This window comes from Oreochromis niloticus, linkage group LG5, assembly GCF_001858045.2.
Source record: "Oreochromis niloticus isolate F11D_XX linkage group LG5, O_niloticus_UMD_NMBU, whole genome shotgun sequence".
Classification (NCBI taxonomy): domain Eukaryota; kingdom Metazoa; phylum Chordata; class Actinopteri; order Cichliformes; family Cichlidae; genus Oreochromis; species Oreochromis niloticus.
In genome coordinates, this window is record NC_031970.2 from 20,218,131 (window position 1) to 20,240,698 (window position 22,568).

The following is a 22,568-nucleotide window of genomic DNA, read 5'->3' on the forward strand; positions in this document are numbered from 1 at the left end:
TTCTCTCCCTATTAAGCGACCAGCCACAGTTTTGTTTTTCTATTTTTAGACTTCTTTTCATCAATCATGAATAGAAATGATGTATAATATATGATGAATGCAGGCGAGTTAGTCCCAAATGCATATTTAATGAGGGAGAAGCGTGTTGATGAAAATAGTGCGAAAGCTGTGCAGACTAGCTCGCCGTTCCCGTTTGTGAGCGCGCAATCGTTACACTGCTCACGTAACGGGTGGGTCAAAATGATCTGCTTCCTCTCATGTACAGATTGACCAGTTGAAGCAGGAGTTGTCAAAGAAAGAGTCAGAACTGCTGGCTCTGCAGACGAAGCTAGAGACCCTCAACAACCAGAACTCAGACTGCAAACAGCATATCGAGGTGCTCAAAGAGTCTCTCACTGCCAAGGAGCAACGTGCTGCCATCCTGCAAACGGAGGTAATAAAACAAGCTCAACTTATTTGTACACGTACAATAAATTAACTTAACAATAGATCGCTTCACAGACATTCTCAAGCTCCTAGCCAAACTGAGCAAACAATAGGCTCGCCCTGGACCCGAGGCTTATTACAGCAAATCATATCAGCAGTGTGTTTGCTTTGAAAGCTTTGTAGTAAGTGAAGTGCAACCTAGGTCACTACCAATGAAAAACTGTTGCCCAGTGTACTGTCACAGCTCATAGACCAGAAAACATCACCGATCTGCAGTAATAAATAAATAACTGCGGTGAATTTATAGAATACTTCCCTCATAAATACTCATCCAGCACCTTTGTTTGTTTTGGTTTGTTTTTTTTTCACCAGGGTTACTATAAGTAATTAAATCAAAGTGCTTTTATCTATAATGCTACATTTGGGATAATTAGTCCACTTTGTGTGCTTCCTCTGACGTGTACTAATGTGCTTTAGGTTGACGCTTTACGTCTACGTCTGGAGGAGAAAGAGTCCTTCTTGAACAAGAAAACCAAGCAGCTGCAGGACCTGACGGAGGAGAAGGGTACTCTCGCCGGAGAAATCAGGGACATGAAGGACATGCTTGAGGTCAAAGAAAGGAAGATTAATGTCCTGCAGAAAAAGGTGAGAATGGAAGGAAAGAAGACCTCACCATGTAGAAACTTTAAGGGAGGAAATACACTTTAAGCACAATTTTGGCTTGCCCACATTACTCTGCTTTTGAGTTATTGTTTATTTTTTGTCTACAACACAGTGTAGTGTGGCCGCATTTCTAATTACTCCAGATATAGTCACAAATTTGAAATGAACAGCGACTGTGTGGGTTGTTTCGTCGCATTTTCGTGTCCTGGACTAAACCAGTCGCTCTGTGGAAATATAAAGCTGGGAGGTTACTCTCTCCATTAAGTGTGAGAGAGTCTCATGCTCTCAGGGGAAAATGCCCATAGAAAGACAAGCAAGAAGATATTTCTGCCTCACTGGCTCTCATTTGTGTGTGTGCTATAAATACTCACAGAGTGTTACTCCATATCTCACCCAGACCTGCTCTCCCGTTCCCTTTGTTTTGTTTTTCTTCTCTTGTGTCTGATCACACCCCCTCTCTCTCATCTTTGCACTTTTATCTTTTTCATCATTTTTATTAATTATGAATCATTGTTTTTTCCTGTCTTATCATAAATAAAATACCTTAATTCAGGTCAGTCCTGCACTACTCAGATAGCAGTTTGGTATATATTCAGGTTTACATTAAGTTCTGCTTTTCAAAACTTAAAGGTCTGATAGTTTTTGATGTTTTTCTTCTCACCTTGTACACAGTGTTGCTTGTGTAGTGTGTTAAGCTTCAGAGACTTAAAAATGGCAGCTATACTGACTTTAAATGTTGCACTGGTTTGGAGATTGTGCTTTTTATCGTGTGTTTTGCTGCTTGTTCTTTCTTACTTTTCTGAGTCAGATTGAGAACCTGCAGGAGCAGCTGCGGGACAAAGACAAGCAGCTGGGGAACCTCAAGGACAGGGTCAAGTCTCTGCAGACCGACTCCAGTAACACAGACACTGCCCTGGCCACCCTGGAGGAGGCGCTGTCAGAGAAGGTAGATCACATCACCCTTATACCACAGAACCTGTAACACTGTCTGAACTGTGAAACTTTATCTGTTTGTAGTTACTATCATATTATCAAAAGGATGTATACAGCAGAAGGACTTCCAGGTGACTGTTTCAGACAATCACTCATTCAAACTCCAGGATGTGAACGACCTCTTTTTTTCTTGTATGCTCTCAAGAAGACCACAAGGACCAAACATTAGCATCATTGTCGACAAGACAGATGAAATTGAGATTAGCAAACCTTTTTCCTGACGTTTTATATCTCTGTTAGGTCGCAGTAACACGGTCCTAAGCAAACTTGTATTCCCTGACCGACTGGCAAATGGTTGCTGGCTGTTGCTAAGTGACACTCATCACAAAGAGGATGCTGCACCAAAAACCTCCTTGTGGTTGTTTTGGTCACTAACAGATTGGCACATTGCCAGCGTTTGTATGGGTGGCTCCAACTTGTCTGCAACACTTTCTCTCACTGGGCTCTAGTGAAACTTGAACACACTGCAAGTGCCACACAAAGTAGAAAAGGAGCTTGTTCACCATCAGTTCAATTAAATTCAGTTCAGTTCAATTTTATTCATATAGCGCCAATTCATAGCAACAGTCACCTCAAGGCGCTCTATATTGTAAGCTAATATTAGAGAAAAAAAAAAACCCCAACAATAAGACAACTTCGTAAAAGCAAGCGCTTGTCAACAGTGGGACGTAACAAACCTTCGGCAGAACTCAGCTCAGGGACGGACAGCCATCTGCTGTGACCGTTTGGGGATGAGGAAAAAGAGAAGAGACACAGGACAAAAGACACTATGGAAGAGAGACAGCCAGTATTTAAATACTACTAATGATTATATGCAAAAGTGATGTATAAAGAGTGAAAGGGATAGCCTTAGTAAACTATAAGCTTTATCAAAAAGGAAAGTTTAATCTTAAAAGTAGAGAGGGCGTCTGTCTCCCGAATCCAAACTGGGAGGTGGTTCCAGAGGAGAAGGGCCTGGAGGCTCGAGGCTCTGCCTCCCGTTTTACTTTTGGAAAATGTAAAAGTCAAGTAAGCCTGCAGTCTGAGAGTCATGTATTCTGTTGGGGTGATATGTTCCATCTTAAAGATATACTGGGATCTGATTATTCAAGAGCTTGTATGCGAGGAGAGGGATTTTAAATCCAATTCTGGATTCAACAGGGAAAAGTTGCACTGTCCCTAACAACCAGTGAATCGGCCTTTCATAGCGACAGCAAACAACAACCTGCAACTAGTTGGGAAATACACATTTATTTATTTAATTTAGTAAAAGTTACACTCTTTAAAGAGAATAATGTAAGCTTCGGTGTTGTCATAGGTACTTGAACTTTAGAGTTGCTTGTAAGGGGAATTTGAAGAGACACAAACAGAAATGCTTCCTCTTATTTCCAGACTTCATATTAAGCTTAGTCAGCTGGTAGCTGGTGAAATTCCCGCATATGTTAAACATTTCCTCTAATGAACCATGTCAGTAAAAATACTTGTTTTCTGCTTCTTTTTTTTTTTAAACAAGTACAAGTTGCGTCTAGTTGCTGTGGAGTGATCGTACAGAACTTCTGAAATTGTGACGAGATCAGATTTGTACTTGTGCAGAAAGAAGTGTGAATAGTATAAAATATTAAGACATTTATTATTACAGCTATTATTACATTCCTTGATATCAAAGAAGAGAGATAAAGACACATGTCACAGCAGGGAGACTGTGCCCTGCCCTGCACTAAGGCTGTTTGTGAAGCCCATAATGGTGCTTTAAAAAGCTCCATCAGCTTTGACTTTTCTCAATCCTCCTAAAAATCGTGGAACCTCACCAAATATTGGTAGTAAATCTATTACAGTTCATAGATTTATGTATAATTGAGGAAAGAGCTGATGTAATCTTCTAGCTGCATTAGATATCATTATTTCTTTCCTGCACTAGTGTTTTATTCAATTTTTAGTAACCAGATTTTGATGATTACATCTTTATTTATAAAAACAAACAAGGAAAAAATAACAAAGTGGCACTGGGGTAAAATTCCAGGCACGGCATCTAACTTGATTCAGCATTTTAGCTTAATTTTAGTCTTAATTTCTTAATAACTGTATTTTTCATGTGTGATAATAATTTCACATAACTAGAGACATTTGTTTTTTAAAAGGAATGAACTGATACAAATCTCTGATTTGAGCTGGAACAATCTTAAATGAACATCTCAGCAGTTTAATGTTTATACAGACTCTTAACCGTTCAATCATATGAAGAGTTTTAATTCTTTGTGCTTCTGTGTTAGGAGAGGATTATTGAGCGTTTGAAGGACCAAAGGGAGAGAGAAGACAGAGAACGACTGGAAGAAGTGGAATCATATAAGAAAGAGAACAAGGAATTGAAGGAGAAGGTGAACAGCCTGCAGATAGAACTAACAGAAAAGGAGGTCAGTGAGCAAAGAGATTTTCTCCATAAGGCTACAGAGCTGTGTACACATGACTGTGTCTTTCTCTTTGCTGCAGAGCATGCACCTTTTTTTATGCACAGCAAATATTGAAACACTTTCTTTCAGTAGGGCTTAGGTGCCATTTAAGCAGTCGCCTCGGGCGCTTTAACTTTGTTGCACATGCTGGCACTCTGCTGGCCTGCCTGGTTTGAAGCGCTGCTAACTGTCTGTCCTGACTACTCACCTGCAGTCCAGTCTCATCGATCTGAAAGAACACGCATCATCCCTGGCATCCTCTGGCCTCAAGAAGGATTCAAAGCTCAAGTCACTGGAGATTGCAATCGAGCAGAAAAAAGAGGAATGTAGTAAGTTGGAGACACAGTTACAGAAGGTAGGTGTGCATCTCTCACCGCCGAATCACCTCGCACAGTATAATGCGAAATTTTAATTTAGATTTTAAGAGACGAGCAATTCACAGTTTTTAACCTGTAGAGAATTTTTCAGCAGATTGTTTTGAAAGAAGTAATTACAGATAATGGTTCCCACAACCATCTATATTAAAAGAAGGCTTATCTAATGCACATTTTTACACAGTTACTTTTTGCAGCCAATCCTAATTATTCAATAGTTTTGGTTTTAAAGATCTGTTGTGCTTCAGTTAGAGGTTAATCAAGTAAAGGTGGAAAAGTCGGAAATCCTGAATTGGGGTCAAACAGTGTAGTAAAGCTAGCATTATACCAGACAGACTCTCACACAAGTTTGCACATGTTGGGAAAACGACACATTTCATGTTGCAGCTGCTGCTAAGCTTTTGATTGTACTATTCAATCTCTATATAAAGTTAAGCAATTTCATGTGCTCAGGAAACCTGTGTTTAACAGCTCGACAGCAGCCATGTTCTGGACTTTGTGGTTAACACTGTTGTGCTATCAGTGCTCCACTGTGAAGAAAGAACTTAAAAATGAGCGTAATGCTACTCTCACTGAAGGTCATATATAAATGATGACTTTCCGCTGATGATTTCAGAAATGTCTGGATGAAAGCTGACCATTTTAGCAGCCAGTACGGCTATATTTTCTATAGATGTCTCTTTGTCTGAATTGCGGAGAGCTTCTGTACTCTGAATGAAGACCGTAGCAATGTCTCTCTTTAATTGCACTGAACTGTAGATAAGAAGCCAGAGCTGAGTGTCCACTGCGAAGAAAGGAATGAGCTCATTGTGAATTCAGGGACCACTTCAGTGGAGACTGTTAAGCAGTTACAGACATAAGAAAAAAAAGGCTAACTATTCCTTTTGTAGAAATGATTGGCCAAATTAACGTGCAGCGTATTTTCTCTGTTCATATTTTCCTGCTGGTCTGATCTTGGCCTGTGTGTTAATGTCATTGAGGGAAGATTAGGTATGATCACAGATTATTTAGTGAAGAAAGCTCTGTCCCATTTAAAAATTAAAGTAGCAGTATAGGTCTCACTTCTGAGAACATGTTATCCTTCATTAGGCTGTTTCTTTGGACCTGAACAAGAAATGTGAACAGACCTTATATAAAGCACACTTCATTAGGCTAATGGCTGCCATCGTGCTTTGTCTCCTGTAACAGGCAGCCATGCTTTTTAAGGGTGTTGCAAGTAGCAGGCAGTCATTAAATATCCCTCTTTGCCTTCTTCTTCTCCTTCTTGAGACTATCGCTGTATCATCTCTTCCTCTGTGTTTGTCTCTGTTGTGTTGCCGTTAGCCTAACAACATGTGTACTATGTTACTTATCTGTCAAACATGTACTGTACCATGTCTGATCCTGCTGTTCTCTCTTTGGCTCAAACTCAATCCTGACATTTACTCTCCCGGGACTCCCCCGCCTCCCTCCTGTTCCTTCCTCAAACCCTCTGTTTGCAATGTAGCAAGCTGAGCAGCTATTCAGTCACATGAACACTCCTGTAAGTCCCTCTCCTGAGCTCTCTGAGGCACATATTGAAAGCATGAGGACACTGATAACTTCCTTGAAATATGCTAGATGGTGATCGTGCCAAACCCCAGCACAGGTCCTGCTTTCACCCACCCAGGATGCATGTTGTTCATTGCACTGTACTGATATAATGAGCTGTAGTCAGAGTCCTGTGCACTGTGCTCATCCTGTAACTGTTTGTGATATGTGGTGAAACTGGTGCTACATATGCAGAACCGAAGGCTTACTTAGTCTGCTGGAACGTGCTCAATATAGATTCTTCTGCCATTTTATTAAGTATATGTAGCTCAAACTAAAACAACAATCTTGCAATAAATTCTGTCTTTATGAAGGTTAATTTTCTTTTATATAGCTGTTTATTGCCCTTTGTTTTAATTACATTTTACATGTAAAAGTCTTCCTAAGATTTAGTATAGCCTCATTACACTGTGTCATGTAAGGACACACCTGGGATTAATTGCAGGACTGTTAGACTGCATTAGCTTTAACTATGTGTGAAGTTGTGTTTTTTTTAGTTGTGGCTTTGTAGATAGTTTTTCAGTGCTTATACTTAATACACTGTCATATTCTTCCACAGCACAAAAAAACATTTAAATGTAACAAATTTTACAAGTTGTGTGGCAACAGGAACCCATACATTCACTGAATTCTACAGGTTACACTGACCTCAAATGCAGCACACCTGTGTTTTGTCATAGAAGTTCATGTGGGGAATGTGACAAATTAATAGTAAACTTTTCATTCGGACTTTCAGAGACTTTATGCAATTGAAGTCACAGGACATGGTATTCAAGTTTCCTCATATTTGGTGCACTTATAACCGGTGAAAAAAATAAAAAGAGGCAAACAGAGTGAACAAACCTTTCTTTAAAACATATTTGTCATTGAATTATGTCTAAATATTACATTTTTAGCACAGAATTTCAGTTTAGTGTGTTTTAGCATCTCTGTGAAAATCCTCAAAAATATCAAACTATTTGACAGTGAATTATAATATTGATATCTCCCCAATTTGACCCACTTTCATGTATTTTGTGGATCTTGGCAATTTCAGAGGTTCTTGAAGAAATGTTATAGATAAGGAAAACAGAATAAAAACACAGAATGCATTCAAATAAATAAAGTAATTGAACTGCAAAATCCTCAAATCGTCAAGTGCTTCCTTCCTATAGCCTCCTATAAATGCTCTTCTGTAGCATACTGTTCATTGCAAAATTTGCAGGGGCCATATGGAGGGCAATTTGTTGTCCAATAACTGTCTGTTGTAGTTATTTTTCATAAATTTCAACTAGGATTATTGGGTCTTAAATGAAATTATGTATATCTCCTCTAAGCTAAACTCTAGCATCGTTCCTCATGCATAAAATATGACACTTAGAACAGATTTACTTGGTCGCCCTTGCTTCTCTTTCTTCATTCTTTGGACTGACAATTGCAAAGACTGTGCAGCTTTGTTGGGTTTGCATGACTTGGTCGACCTTTGTGCATGTTGTCAGTATCAGTGTTGCCACGCTTCTCTTTTGTCTCAGTGTGGTGCTGTTAGCGAAGGTATCGGCCGTGGTTGAAGATCACTGCAGTGTTTTGGTGGATGGCTCTGTGTAACTCTGCGACATGTGTTAACATACGTGGCTGTGTATTGTCCAGGGTGCTGTGTACCACTGTAGTGGAGAGATGTCCTTGCTGTCCAAAAACTAGACCTCTGATTTTGATAGCCAGTGAATCAATTTAGTGCTTAACTTATAATGATTTGTTATTATTGTCATAGACATACAAAACTCTCACAGACTATCCTGAATTCCTGTATTCTGCTCCACGTGCATGAAGTGACTGGGAGTCTCAGTGGACCATTTAATTGGAGCTAAATAATAGCTTTGTTAAAACTAATGAGCCAGTACCATTAATGATGCCCTCGTCCACAACATTTGCCTCGGCTTTATTCATTTGAAAGTACAGGGACAGTGCAAGAGACGTAGATAATATAAGTCACTGATGGACTACAGTGTACTGTATGTATCTCTCTTTCATTGACAGTAAAACGTTCTGCGCTTCACACTTTTGCTGATACTGTGTTGATACTTTTGTTAACTGTGTGTTTTTGGGTGTGTACATGTTTATATTTGTCTTTTCTTGGCATGTTGATGCAGAAAGCCCATGAAGTGGAGCAGCAGTCGGGCTCCAGAGGGAACCCAGAGTATGTGGACCGGGTGAAGCTGCTGGAAAAGGAGGTGAGCTACTACAAGGATGAAGCCAATAAGGCCCAGGCAGAGGTGGAGAGACTCCTGGACATCCTGCGAGAGGTGGAAACCGAAAAGAATGATAAGGACAAGAAAATTGCTGAGTTGGAAAGGTAACTAATTCTGACTGCTTTAGTCCTTACCTTTTAACTTACACTCTGTTTTCTATGACCATTGTTACATCTATGAAAATAAAATTAGCATACCTGCCTGCAATTTCAGCAAACCTCTTAGGCAATTTAATATGTTTGCCTGAAAATGCCTGATATGTCCATTCTTTGTTTATTTTTTAGCTTACATATGTTATCTCCACTTAGCTTTCAAGATATTTATATACAATATAAATATAGAGAATATAAAAACACAAAAACTGGGAAAAAACAAGTAGAATAAAAGGAAAAACAAACTTTTCAGTACATACATACTGTGTGTTTATTTCATGTATGATCATAGACTGTATATAAAAGATAGACGTAGCAGGTTTAGGACACTAATAAAGGTGTTTCTTAAATCGCCATTCTTTCTGTTGGCCAGTTCAAAAAGAAATCCAATTGTAAAGGACTGCATGAGAAAAGGCCTCATGAAAATGACATTTTCTTTATGAGTTTATTGTCTCTGTTATTAGTTTTAGCTCTTATAAGATACAACATGAGATAAATTTTGTAAATTAGCGTCCCAAATAGAGAACAAGTCAGTCAGGTCTGCTGGAAGTAAAATTGTACGTGAAAAGTGAGAGTCCCCCCTTTACATCACTAAAAAAGAAAGAAAGAAAAAAATGGCCAGGGCCAAAATGCTCAAAACATTGTGTATGATACAAAAAATGTATTTTTCTGTGGCTTGTTTCACATCATAACAAGTAACCAGGCATAAAGAGATGGTTTTAAATCTGCTACTCTCTATATCACAAACAAAACCTCATTTATCTTCAGATAAATTAGGTTATTTTGTAATTTAGGTTACCCAACTCTCTAATGGTATTACCATAAGCAATACAGTGTGCCACTGTAGCTCTGAGCAGTCTATTCTTGATCTGGATGGATGTGTGTGTCAGCTTTACAGTCCTCTGTGTTCGGCGTATGCTGGGCAAATTTCCATGTGGCTCTGTGCACATTTTCATAGTGTTTCCATGTTATGTTCAGTCGTGATGTTCTCATACTGCACTGCACTCGATGGTATTGGATAATGCGCTCTGTACACACAGTTTGGATTTACACGTTTAGGTTTTGTTTATAAATATCAACAACGCTCCACTCAGTCACTTCTCTTTCGGAAGAGGTCATCTGAGTTCAGTTAATGGAGTGCAGAAATAAAGCAGGTGGCCTCTCTGGTTCTCTCCTGGGAGCAGCACTGCAAGCAGATTTGCACTTTGGTTTGTCTAATGAAGGAGATCATCGTCGTTTACCTGGACAGGATTCAAGCGGATGAGACTAACATAGGGATTGGTTGATCTGCATGAGGACCACACAGCCCTTCTCCCCTGCCACTGCTTAGTGTTAAAAACACTTATATACTCCCTTCTCAGATCATTATAGGATTAATGTCGTGGTACTTTGTTAGTGGTGTTTGATTAATTGCGTCTTCTTGTCCTTTTTTTGCCACCTTTACCCACTTTTCTCCGTCCCGTTTCCCTCTCTGTCTTCTGTACCATGCTCACCTGCCCCTCTCTTTACCCCTGGCCATGGATCAACTTTCAACCTACTTCTATTCTGTTCTGAAATCTGATTCTGATTTTTCAAAATCTCTTCTTCATCTCCCTTGCAAATCTTTCTCTGTTTTGACACCAGCCCCCCTCCCCTGCCCCCGCCCCACCCCTCGTCCCGGTGGCAGAGCTCCCCCTGACCCGCTCCCTTCTGTGTCCACTGCTCCCCAGCAGATAGGGGGCATGGTGTGGGATTTCCTGGGAAAGTGAGTGCTCTGCCCTGGCACTTAAGGCTTGGCTGCGTGGTTAAAGTCTCCGACCGCGACTGCCGCAACTGCATCTGGTTTCACCTGTGTGCCTGGGTCTGCCTGCTGTTTAAAGGATTCAAAAATCTTTGTATCGAGTTACACAGTCTGTTTTTAGTCCGTAGTGCTATTACTTTACTCGCATACATGATACAAAGATCCCTGGATTCATCTTTGCTTTTATTTCTTCAGCATGTGTTTGCTTTGTAGTCTGCATCTGTGCCTGTGACTGCTTTTTGATCATTTAAGGAGCATTTCTATGCGTGTGACTGTGTGTGTGTGTGTGTGTGTGCATGTATACACGTGAAAGGGAGAAGGAGTTTGTGTTGCATGTTTATTTTTGGGCAGCAGTCATCGTGAACACTCATTTATCTGTGCACTGATGATGTAAAGTGGGAAAAAAGTCCACAAATATTTTGCTGTATGAGCAATCACAGCAAATTAAAGAGCCATGTCAAATTTTAAGCAAATATGAAGTTCAAACCTTAAAGATCAAGGGTTGTACTTCATATAAATGCAAATCATCAGGTCATAATGTTGTTAATATATGTCCAGATAGGCATATATTGTTTGGCATTTATTTGCACCACATGCTACACTCATTTTTTTCCTGTTTTGGCGTGTTTCCATGGTGATGCTTGGTAAAGTCACACAGTAAATTCAGTCACACCGGTGTTGCAGCAAACTGCCAATATAAAAATTGCAGTTTTAAAGGCAAATATTTTGTAATTTGTAACCCTAACTAAAAGTGCATTGTATATACTGTAAATGTTTTAATACTAATAATACTGCAAATAATGCACGCATCAGCACCTTTATCGATAGAACTTGGTGTGATTTACCCACTTGCTTTGACTTCTTTACTTTTTTTACATCTTATTTGAACTTGCTATACATTCTATACTTCCTTGTGTTCTTGTGGAAATAGCTTCCTGCTAACACACTTTAAGACACACAAATATACACCCTTTTGTGTCTTTTTGTGGCGTTGGTTGTTTGTAGTAGCTTATTGTATAAGTGTCTGCCCTCAGCTGATGTTTGCTGTTGCCACGAGCACGCTTCCCCTTCTCATTCCAGCCACCCATCTGCTCGCCTCACCCCAAGTCACCCTCTGTGACCCAGCCACCCTTGCACCCTCATATCCCATTAACACCACCTGACAGACCCTATTTTCCAGTGCCCCCTTCTTCCTGCTTTCCATCCCAACCTGCCCCCACGTGCCCTGCCTAGCTTGCTCTACCAGATACTAAAGGAAAAGATCAGCCCTAGTGGCCTGCATGAATAGAGCTGCTGTGCTCCACGTCTACACGCGCTCAGTGTGGGGTGCTGTAGTAGGTAGGGTCTGGACTGAGCCCTCAGTCCTGTAGTGTCTCAGTTCAGTCAGGTCTGTTCTGTCTGAACAACCCTGCATCCATAACTGATTCTCCCACTAGCTCCCTTCTTGCCCACTTGATCAAACCACCGTTGGCTTCCTCTCCTTTTGCTCGGCTCTCAAACCTGTCCTCTCCTCTTATTTTTGCCCGGCTAACTTTTGCCTGACTCAATGCATGTCTGCCACTCCCAGGCTTGGCAGAAGATGCACATGGACCCTTGTTTTCAGAGAAGGGGCATCCTGCATTAGCTGTGTCAGGCTGCAGAGCAGTGACTGCCACAGGCGCGTTTGTAATTTCCCATGTTGTTTGATGAGCAATGAACACAGCGTGATCTCCTCTGGGTTCACTGTACTTTTTTCTTGTGATTGTTTCTTTATGTTCTGGTTCTAATGTGTCTGTTTTGTTTTTTGTTTGTTTTTTTTACTTTCCTGTGCGTTCTCTTATTTCCTGCTTCCAATGTCTACTTCACTCGTTCCATCAACCCCTTATCTTCTGCCTTTTCCTTTCCCCATCTGCAGTCTAGCTCCCAGGTAAGTAATGCCCCTGCTCCCATTACATCCCCATTTCTTCCTAACTCCATCCTAACACTGGTGCTTAAACCTGTGATTTATCACAGCAATGCAATTAACATGAAGCTATCGCTACATCTGTGATGCTCATGTTTTGTTGTTGTCCTGGTGATCTCATGAGCGGTACTATTTTGAAACTGAATACATTCAAAATGCACTTGACATGATCGCCCATTGCTGTACTGGCTTTGCTTGTTTTGTGTTTCACATTTTTGTTGTGGTTTTGGGTATAAAATGCACCCAGTTCATAAGTCTACATATTTTTCATATTTTTCATACTGACTTCAAGATTTTTTTTTTAATGGAAACGCACAAATTTTGTGGTTTTGCAGACAAGGGGGTAAAGATCAAGTTAAAAAGGGTTCGAATATCAAATTGGGGCCGCAAGGTGACAAGAAAGGCTTGGGACAGGACCCTCGTAAGGACAGCTCCATAGATGGTGGTCACCACTTGAAGGTGATGTACCCTAATAAAAAAAAATATTTACCCCTGATGATACACAGTTTAGTAATTACCTAATGAGATATGTGTCCTTGTTTTCCCAAACGTCAGTTGGAGGAGCTAATGAACACGTTAGAAAGGACGAGGCAAGAGCTGGATGCCACCAAGCAGCGTCTCTCCTCCACACAGCAGTCTTTACAGGAGAGGGACACTCACCTCACCAACATGAGACAAGAACGCAGGAAACAGCTGGAGGAGATCCTTGAAATGAAGTTAGTGTTTTCTGAGATTTGCTGTTAGCAAGAATCAGATTGGCGGCCTACATTTTCAACCTCCTTTTTAAAAATGTGCTTGTAATTAAGCCTTGGATTGATTTCTTTTCTCAAAATGTAGTCCAGCTCATTTGTTTTTTCCTCCCCCACCTTCTTTATGAGAAGACAGCTGACATGGCACTGCAATTTCAAATTTGATTTCATTATCAGAACGAAAAGTAATATGAAATCCACCACAGTGGTCATACTGATATTCAAAACAGTAGCCAGTCTACCCAAAATGTCTGTGTAGGTTCTCAGTCATCCAGGTCATTGTAATCTAAGGAGCTTGGAAAGAAAAACTATTGGACTTCTTTAAGTTTCTTGAAGAGATTTTGAAAATCTTCTCCATTTAACCCCTATACACAACAATCACCTTTTCCTTCCCGCCAGATTAGACTCTGAATTTGCTCTGTGGCAGAGACAAGGCCTCCATAACTTTTCTGACATGTATATAGACGGTGTCTTGGCAAGTTTTGAGGATTTGTCACACAAATTTGACCTCCCTCGGTCCAGCTTATTTAGATACTTTCAAGTTCGACACTTCCTTCAGCATCATAACCCTGACTTTCCACATATAACTCCATTTACTGCTGTAGACGATCTGTTGAAATTGACATTTAAGCCAAAAGGCCTTATCTCAAGAATTAATAATTGTATAGCCTCCTTTAAGAATATAACAATGGCAAAGATCAGAGCAGACTGGGAGAATGAGCTGGGGGTGGACTTAGAGGAGGAGACCTGGGAGAGCGCTCTGTTAAGAGTAAACAACAGCACTTTTTGTGCTAAATTAAACATCATACAGTTCAAGATTTTACACCGCATTCACTACTCCAAGGCAAGACTGGCCAGAATATTTCCAAACATAGATGCAAGCTGTGAGAGATGTAGAAATCCCTCTGCAGATTTAACACATATGTTTTGGTCATGTCCTACTTTAAAAGCCTACTGGTCAACAATATTCAACAGTTTGTCCGAAGCATTGAATATTGAGCTTCAACCCAATGCAGTTATGGGTATATTTGGTGTCACAGATAGAGGACATAGAACATTAAGGAAGAGTCATAAAAACATAATTGCTTTCACTACACTGCTTGCACGCAGAAGGATATTGTTGCATTGGAAGTCACAAAAGCCACCCAAAGCGGCTTTGTGGTTCAGTGACCTGACACAATTTATACAGCTGGAAAAGATAAAGTACGCTCTCAAGGGGTCGAAGGAGAGATTCTTTGCTGTTTGGGATACATTCCTAAAACATTTAGAGAAAATTAAAATCATACCCACCTGAAAGAGGCTTGACAGCTGCCAAAAATGCTTTTTTTTTATTTTTATTTTTTTTGTGTGTGTGTGATTGGGATTAATTCTGTGTAAAATATCTCCTTTTAAGTGCACATCTTTAAATATGGTGAATTTCCTTGTACCTTATTTAAATTCACTTTATTTATTAATTAATTAAATTATTTTTATATTTTCTTATTTTTTTTTTTCTTCTTTTTTTTTTATTTTTTTAATTTTTTTTTTTTATTTTTTAATTTTTTTTTTTATTTATTTATTTATTTTGTTGTTGTTGTTTTTTTTGGATCGGTGTCCGGTATTTTTTTTGGGGTGGGATAAATATATAAAAAAAAAAAAAGGAGCACTGTGGCCTTCTTATATGTATATCTCTGTATGACATTGTTGATGCTCAATTAAAAAAAAAAAAAAAAAAAAAAAAAAAAAGTTTCTTGAAGACGTTTCACTTCTCATCCAGGAAGCTTCTTCAGTTCTAAGAGCAAATGGTGGAGAGTCCCAGTTTTTTTTAAGGGACAACTCCCACTAGGGCTTAAATACCTGGGGCTCTCCACCATTTGGTCTTAGAACTGAAGAAGCTTCTCTGAAGTGAAACCTCTTCAAGAAACTTAAAATAGTCCAATCATTTTTCTTTCCAAGCTCCTTAAATCTACCCAAAAGTCAATATGTGCTGCACATTCACCCTGAGGCCAGATAATGTCCAGGGAAATATCAGAACCCCCCCCCCCCAAATCTCAGACTCTACAGGCCTCGGTTAGCTTGTTAAATGTTCAAGTTCATGACAGTATGGTTTGTATGGGAGAGCCAGAAGAAAGCTTCAAAAAAAAAGAACATGGCAGCACACATCGTAAAACTGCATCTTAAGAAAAAACTGTCCTTTGGACAAATGAGACCAACATGGCGATGTTTGGTCATAATAAATAGCACAAAGTTTGACAAAAACCAAACACAACATATCAGCACAAACTCCTCGTACCCAGTTAAAACAGTGTTGGTGGGGTGATGATTTTGGCTTGTTTTTCAGTCGCAGGGTCTGGGTACCTTGTACTCACTGAGTGGATCATGAGCACCTCTGTATATCAAAGTATTCTAGAGTCAAATGTGAGGCCTTCTATCTGATAGCTAAATCTGGCTGAACAGGATTGTAACAGGATAATGATCTACAACAGAATTGCTCAAAAAGGAAAGAATCAAGGTCTTATTATTATGTGCTAATATGTAAAACATTAGAATTAAAAGACGACGGAGTTTCTTTTTCATGTAACTGTATGCAGTTTCAATTATAGCAGTTTTTACAGAGTGTTTTTTCTGGAGATGCTACTGTAGTGTTTTATGTTGTTTTTCTTTCAGACAACAAGCTCTGCTGGCAGCAATTAGTGAGAAAGATGCTAATATTGCACTGCTGGAACTGTCTGCCTCGAATAAAAAGAAGACCCAGGAGGAGGTGCTAGCCCTCAAGAGGGAGCGGGACAAACTGATGCACCAGCTCAAACAACATGTTAGTACTGCAGCATACTTCCACAATTTCTCTCTGCCGATGCTTGTTGCCAAAATGAAAAATGTAGCTGCACAAGTCAGCTAAACAATTTTCTACAAGGTTATCACTGCGTGACCAATTTGCAAGTTCAGAGTCATTTTTCTGCTTTTATGTCTTAAGTCTCTGTTAATTCTGGACTAGTACTAAAATGAAGTGATGTGCTTTCATTATCATCTCAATTTGCAAATCATTTGTGGCCGTAAACAGAGTTGAATAACAAGTCTTTGCCTCCAAGACTTCAGTTTTACAGCAGTCTCAAAAATTCATTTTTTTTAAATTCTAAGCTAACTCAAATTTTAAGGTGTACAGCTCTAGTATGATTTGTACACGTAAAATTCTGGCAAAGGCAATCTGGCCACTTTTCTGTCTCTAGTTTTTGTCTTATGTCACCTTGGAAACACATGAACTGATCCTTGGACAGTGGATGGTCACCTAGAATCGTACTGTAGTTTAACCACAGACGATATATGAAGAATGGAGGAAGCCTCTAGGTCTAAAGCCATTGTAGATGTGTCTAAGAGTTATACAGTCTGTCTAACTGCCAGTAGGGGGTGACACTTGTTGCTGATCTTAATCAGTAGTTTTAAGCCTTATTTAATACAACCTGATTTTTATGTTATGAATTAGGACAGCGACAGTTACTTTGTTACTGACAAGTTGCTGCCATGTACTGTAAGTGTGCAGTCGCCTCACTTCTGCAAACTGCAGAGCGTCATGCACTGATCTGCCCTCCTCCTACAGACACAAAGCAGAATGAAGCTGATAGCCGACAACTATGAAGACGAGCAATATCATCCACATGCTCCTCACCACCCCCAGCCTCAGCCCCCACATGCTCCACCTCAGCCCCAGCCCCAGTATCCCCACGCTCCCCACCCTCAGCAGACTCCATATCCACACGCCCCACACCCGCAACATCCGCAACACCCGCAGCACCTCCAACACCCACAGCACCCACAGGCATCCCAGCAACACCCACACCCACAGCAGCCACAAATGCAGTACCCTCACCCTCCTCACCAGCAACATCCTCAGCACCCCCAACCACCTCCCCAGCACCAACAGCACCCACGCCCTCCACAGCCCCAGCACCCTCACCAACAGCACCCCCAGCATCCTCAACAGCACCCACACGGGCATCTGCCTCCGCAGCACCCTCACCCTCAGCACCCACACGGACCTCCACAACAGGGGCCACATCCCCAACATCCACACCCTCAGCACCCCCAACACCCCCAGCACCCTCAGCACCCCCAACACCCTCACCATGCCCAACATCCACGTCACCCGTCGCCCCACCATCGCGGGGGACCAGCCCGAGGACCCCCGCATGCTGGCCATCGCCCTTCCCCGGACCAGGTAAGATCACACATGTTATTTATGTTATTAAATACTATTTACATCGTGTTTCAAAAGTCAGCACTGAAGTCTTTTGATATAGAAAAGTAAAAATGGCCTAAAAGTGGGTTAATTTAATAACTGAGACCAACAAATGCCACAAGCTACATACTGTATTTGCATGTGACATAGATATCTGTGATAATCTCAGCCATGATGGTTAGAAGTTCGCTTTGACAGTCAACAAACAAAAGACTGTCAAATATACAGAAGCACAATAGTTGGACAATAGATGCAATGTTAAAATTCTGTTGTAGAGAAATAGTTGTGACAGTAAGCGAACAAAGAATTAACTGCTGACATCGCTCCTGTCACTAGATGTTTGTTTTAATATTACATTGTATAAATAAGACACAGTTTCAGTCTCTCCAGTTCTCCATGCTGCTTTGATTAAAAGCAACATAACAGCTTCTGCTTGCGTTCTTCTCCTCATGCATAACGCTGCCAACGACAGGATGACGAGGAGGGCATTTGGGCATAATCCTTGCTGTGACAACCAAAGCTCTAATGTTGTTTTGAGGGGTGAGGAATATTTAAGACTTTCTTAATTTTACTTTCTGTGGTGTTTTGTAAAAATCTCAACATGTTTGTCACATTTAGACTTTTTTCTCACGTTCAGATGATTCAGTCACTACTGGAGGAGCACAGCCATGCCATGATGTTGTAACACTACCCAACTAAACATTTATTACCTCCACTCAATCAGTACCCAGCAACGGGACCTTTTTTTCCCAGGAAGAGGAGGGGGAACTCAGGTGTGCAGGTCATGCATAGAGACTGACAGCTGAGCAGGTATTTCACCCATTTGGACACGCATAGACATGCTGTAGTGAACATTATATTAATTACACTAAAAAAAAAAAATCTTTCCAAACTGAAACTTCCACTGTCTCCTTCATGTTCTGTTTAAGGTGATGTGGGAACTCTTCTTGGTGTGAACAGGACAAGACGCACTCCACTTCACACAACATTAGATATTCACAACTGAAGTGGATGGAGAGGGAACGATATGGAGAAAGAGATGTTCTGTGTGTGTCTAATTGTTGCTTGGACATGTGATTAACACGGGAGCACTGTATCAGAGGTTACACCGAGGTCAACTCACCTGTCTGTCACAAGTTCAGGCCAACGGCGCTCTCTTGATCCACCCAGCAGAGATCTCATGACTGTCTGTCAGCCCAGTATTTCTTCCTTCCTCCTTCTTCCTTTGACTGGTTCAAGATCATGGTTGTCTTGCTGACTGTTTCACCTGCCTGACTGACTCCTCTGGCTCTGGTTGGCTCCTCCGCCTGACTCTTGTCATGGTTTTTCAATCCTCACTGCCCTTCTGACTCACCTGGTGACATCTGACCCCTCTGCCTGGCTGTCATGACCTTCGGCGTGTTGTAATCATCAGATTGTGTTGCTGAGCTATATTTTCCCTCCATGGCACGCAGTGACTTCTTCTTTTCTTTTCCTTTTTTTAACCTTTTTACCTGCCATGCGTTTCTTCAGCATTTCTAAATGTGACGTGGTGTCCCTTTACTAGCATGTTCCACACAATCCAGATTAAGTGGTTTTAGGGTTTCTTTTGTCATTTCTTGTTGGTAAAACGAAGAGCTTTGATCTGACTGATGACAGGCTTGAGCCTTGCCTGCAGCATCAAGAGGTTTCTGTGGCTGCGCAAGCAGGGCCTTCCAGTTCTCTGGCTAGTTTTAGCCTTAAGGCTGTGGCTGCAATGGATTTTATCTTCATCTTACCTCATTTTAATCAAAAGTAGTCAAAAAAAAAAAGAAATAAACTATGCAGTAGAAACATAGAGTGAATGCATTCCCATCCTTACTTAAATCAAGTCAAAATGATTTAATTGTCCAATCACAGCAGCCAAGGGAGTGGTCAGAATATATTGATCAGATTATTTAGATTATTTCTGAGACTATGCACCTATGCACCTCCTCTGTGTTGCAGGAATTTTTACTAATGGTGCTTCTGCTGGTGCTCAAACTAAACGGTGTGAGAAGACCTGGTAAAGAGCATCTTTTAGTCCTTTTACAGTAAAGGGACTTGATCCCACAATGGGCTTCATAAACAACTGTAAAGGAGTTCTTTGTACATATGATTTGACAAAAGGGGTTTGTGATCCACACACAGAGGCTAGGTCCCTCAGCAAATACTGCTACTATAAGCATCATTCTAGACTATAAAGAGAAGGCAGTGTCCAATAGATGTTTATCCTGCAGGTCTATTGGAGCCACTGACACACCAGTGTCTGACCCAGAGTATGCTCCTGCTCCCCTCTCCCTTGTACTCTTCCAGCAGTAGTCTGTGTGACCTCCCCAAACATAGTGACTTGTTTTCTCCTTCTCAACAAGGTGGCCTGTGCCTCGTAAAAACTGTACACATATGATAGATATGCATATATTATACATATAGAGAGAAATCTATAGAGTGTGTCTATATGTGGTCAGAAAATCATTTCAAACTGACAAGATACTATATAAATATATATAATATATATATATATATATATAAATATGTTTCTTTTTTCTTCATGGTTATTTTTCTAACTGGCTGGAGGTCTGAGAAATGTCTTATTTAGAGCGTTGAGCGGTGTGATTTTCCTCTGATTTGTACTATGTATGAAAACCCCCCTCAGCAGCAAAGTTAACATTCCCTGTCTGAAAATACAGGACAGCCCAAATAGAAAAAATTAGCTTTAGAACAGTTTATGGGAAACAAAGAAGTGTATCCAAATCTATCTAGAAGTTTAGAAAAGGTGACATTATTACATTCCTTTCTTAATGTGAAAAACAACTCAGTTGAAGACCACTTTGCCTGTGGTGACGACTTTGAACAGCGACTTTATTTATTTTTTTAATTTTGCAGCTCGCACAGGTAGCATTGAGATTATGTCTGCTGAACTCAGCAGTCAGAAGCTTGCACTTGTGAGAGGACTATCACAGTTATCATCCAACCAGAGGTTTGAGTGACTCTGTCTGGATGCATTTCCTTCGTGTGTTTGTCGTCGTTGTCGTCTTGTAAACCGAAGTGATGATGTATGTGACTGTGACAGCGAACCAAGTAGAAAAAAAAACGCGCACACAAATTGTTACAGTATAGTGGAAAAATGAAGTAGACTGTTACAATTCCCAGTTCCTTTCTCTTACCCTCATGGTGCCTGTGTGTCTCCCTTTTATGGCCAAGTGTTGGTTGTTGTATATAAATGTCTTTCCATTCACCCATCACTCCAAGGTGATCTGTGCATCATCTTTTATGTGTCTGCTTCCCACCGTTACGGCTCCGATCCGCTGACCAAGAACCAACAGACCGTGTGAAACTTTGCTGTTTGTGTTTACAAATGTTAAGATAAATCCTGACTTGGATGTTAAAAAACAAAACAAAAGGGAAGACAATGCAAACAGACAGAGGAGCAACAATCCTCTCACTACACCATCAGGGGATGAAGTATGAATCCTCTATTTTCAGGTCCTTATCTACTGAATACTTGAAGTAGGGAGTTCTCCTACCATGAAATAGTAATATATGATTTACATGGTAGACGACATTTCAATTGTGCCCATGCATGTTGATTTTTACATAATGTGCCAACTGAAAGTGATGATGTAAGGATAATCTCCTGTTCTCTATGCAGAGCGATTTCTCTACTGTTGTGTCAAAAAAAAAAAGGTTTCGGAGACACCAAGGCTTAGAGGCTGGGACTGGTTTCCTGAGCTTAGACGCAAGAGTAATCTGACATTGCGCTTCAGTGTGTGGCAGATTTGAGAAGGCAAGGCTTCATCGGTGCCTAGAAACAGCTGTGTAGAAAGACTTGAAAAGTCACCGGTAATTTTCAAAAGCCTTCAGAAAAAAGAAAAAAAAGCCTACCATACATTTTCACTGTATTGTTGTAAACAGGTTGTTTTTGTTTTACTGCATATCACTGAAAACTTTGGATTAAACAAATCACTGTGACCAATGCCAGAAACGCTTTTGTTTGACGGAACAAATATTATGTTTACTTTTTTATTATTCATTTTTTTGTATTTAAGTTAGCTTTATTTTTTCTATTGTTTCAGTGCACTGAACATGCCAGTTTGAGACTGTACTATTTGTATAGGTAAATGTTTTGAGGTGTACAGTAAAAACCTAGGAGCAAACTAAATGTGTGTCCAGCATGCTGAATGATTATTCGTGTGAACGTGAGCTAATCTCCCATAAAGCATCATTCCTCATACATTAATTGCATCTGCATCGTGCATTGTGACGGTGTGATGTTGTGTTTGAGAGTGATGTGTGTCTCACTTACTGTGTCCCCTTAGTAGACAGCCTGTGCAGTTCTGTGAGAGTGCAGCATGTTCTTGGAGTTGCTGGTGTAAATGCATTCAGAAAAGAGGGATGTGTGTGTGCATAACTGCAATTTATTTGTTTATGAGTGCGTGTATGTTGTTGTGTGAATGCACAAGAGAAAACTATTTAAAAAAAACTAAACAAAAACAACAACAACTTTATAAAGAGAAAGTCCCTAAATGAAAAAAAAAGGGAGATTGAGTAAGTTTGGGAAAAAAAAGCATGGATACTCTGTAATGTTTTGTTTTATAAAAACTATAGGAGGCTGTCCTCAGTGCCCCAGTTTGCTATTGTATGTGCTGTATCAGAATATTACTATTGAGTGTTGGCCAGCTTGTTTATATCCATCAAATAAAGGTGACTTTCTTTCTGTCTGCGTTTGTGATTTTTCAACTAAAATCACTTAAACAGTTGCCACTTTCTACATAAACTTTGTCTACTTTCTTTAACCTCCTAAGACCCGAACTCTTTCGTGGCATGCATTTTTAATTTAATTTAAGTTAAAACCTGATTTAATCCTCACTGAAGATGACTGATTCAGAATAACTGTGTGTAAAGTATTTATTTGAGCATTTATACCTTGAAAAATGTGCACATGGAAAGCATTGAACATAACAGCTTTACTACAAATTCCCACACACCAACACAAATCAGGATCCTAATGAGGACACATAATTGTTCCTTTAGTTTGTGCTGACAGCACAAAGCACTG

The 22,568-nt window shown here is 40.2% G+C and overlaps 1 protein-coding gene across 1 annotated transcript in view; it reads left to right on the forward strand.

The window, feature by feature from the left end:
* erc2 (ELKS/RAB6-interacting/CAST family member 2) overlaps window positions 1-22,230 on the forward strand; it is a 45,286-nt gene extending 23,056 nt beyond the window's left edge. Inside the window, 12 exon segments of the mRNA XM_019358826.2 lie at window positions 266-433; window positions 904-1,071; window positions 1,898-2,035; window positions 4,332-4,472; window positions 4,723-4,863; window positions 8,578-8,780; window positions 12,886-13,266; window positions 15,946-16,093; window positions 16,874-17,491; window positions 17,985-18,052; window positions 18,150-18,322; window positions 18,442-22,230. Of these exon segments, the coding sequence (XP_019214371.1) occupies window positions 266-433; window positions 904-1,071; window positions 1,898-2,035; window positions 4,332-4,472; window positions 4,723-4,863; window positions 8,578-8,780; window positions 12,886-13,266; window positions 15,946-16,093; window positions 16,874-17,491; window positions 17,985-18,011 (2,133 nt within the window). The 3' untranslated portion in view covers window positions 18,012-18,052; window positions 18,150-18,322; window positions 18,442-22,230.
* Window positions 22,231-22,568: the final 338 nt, after the last annotated feature.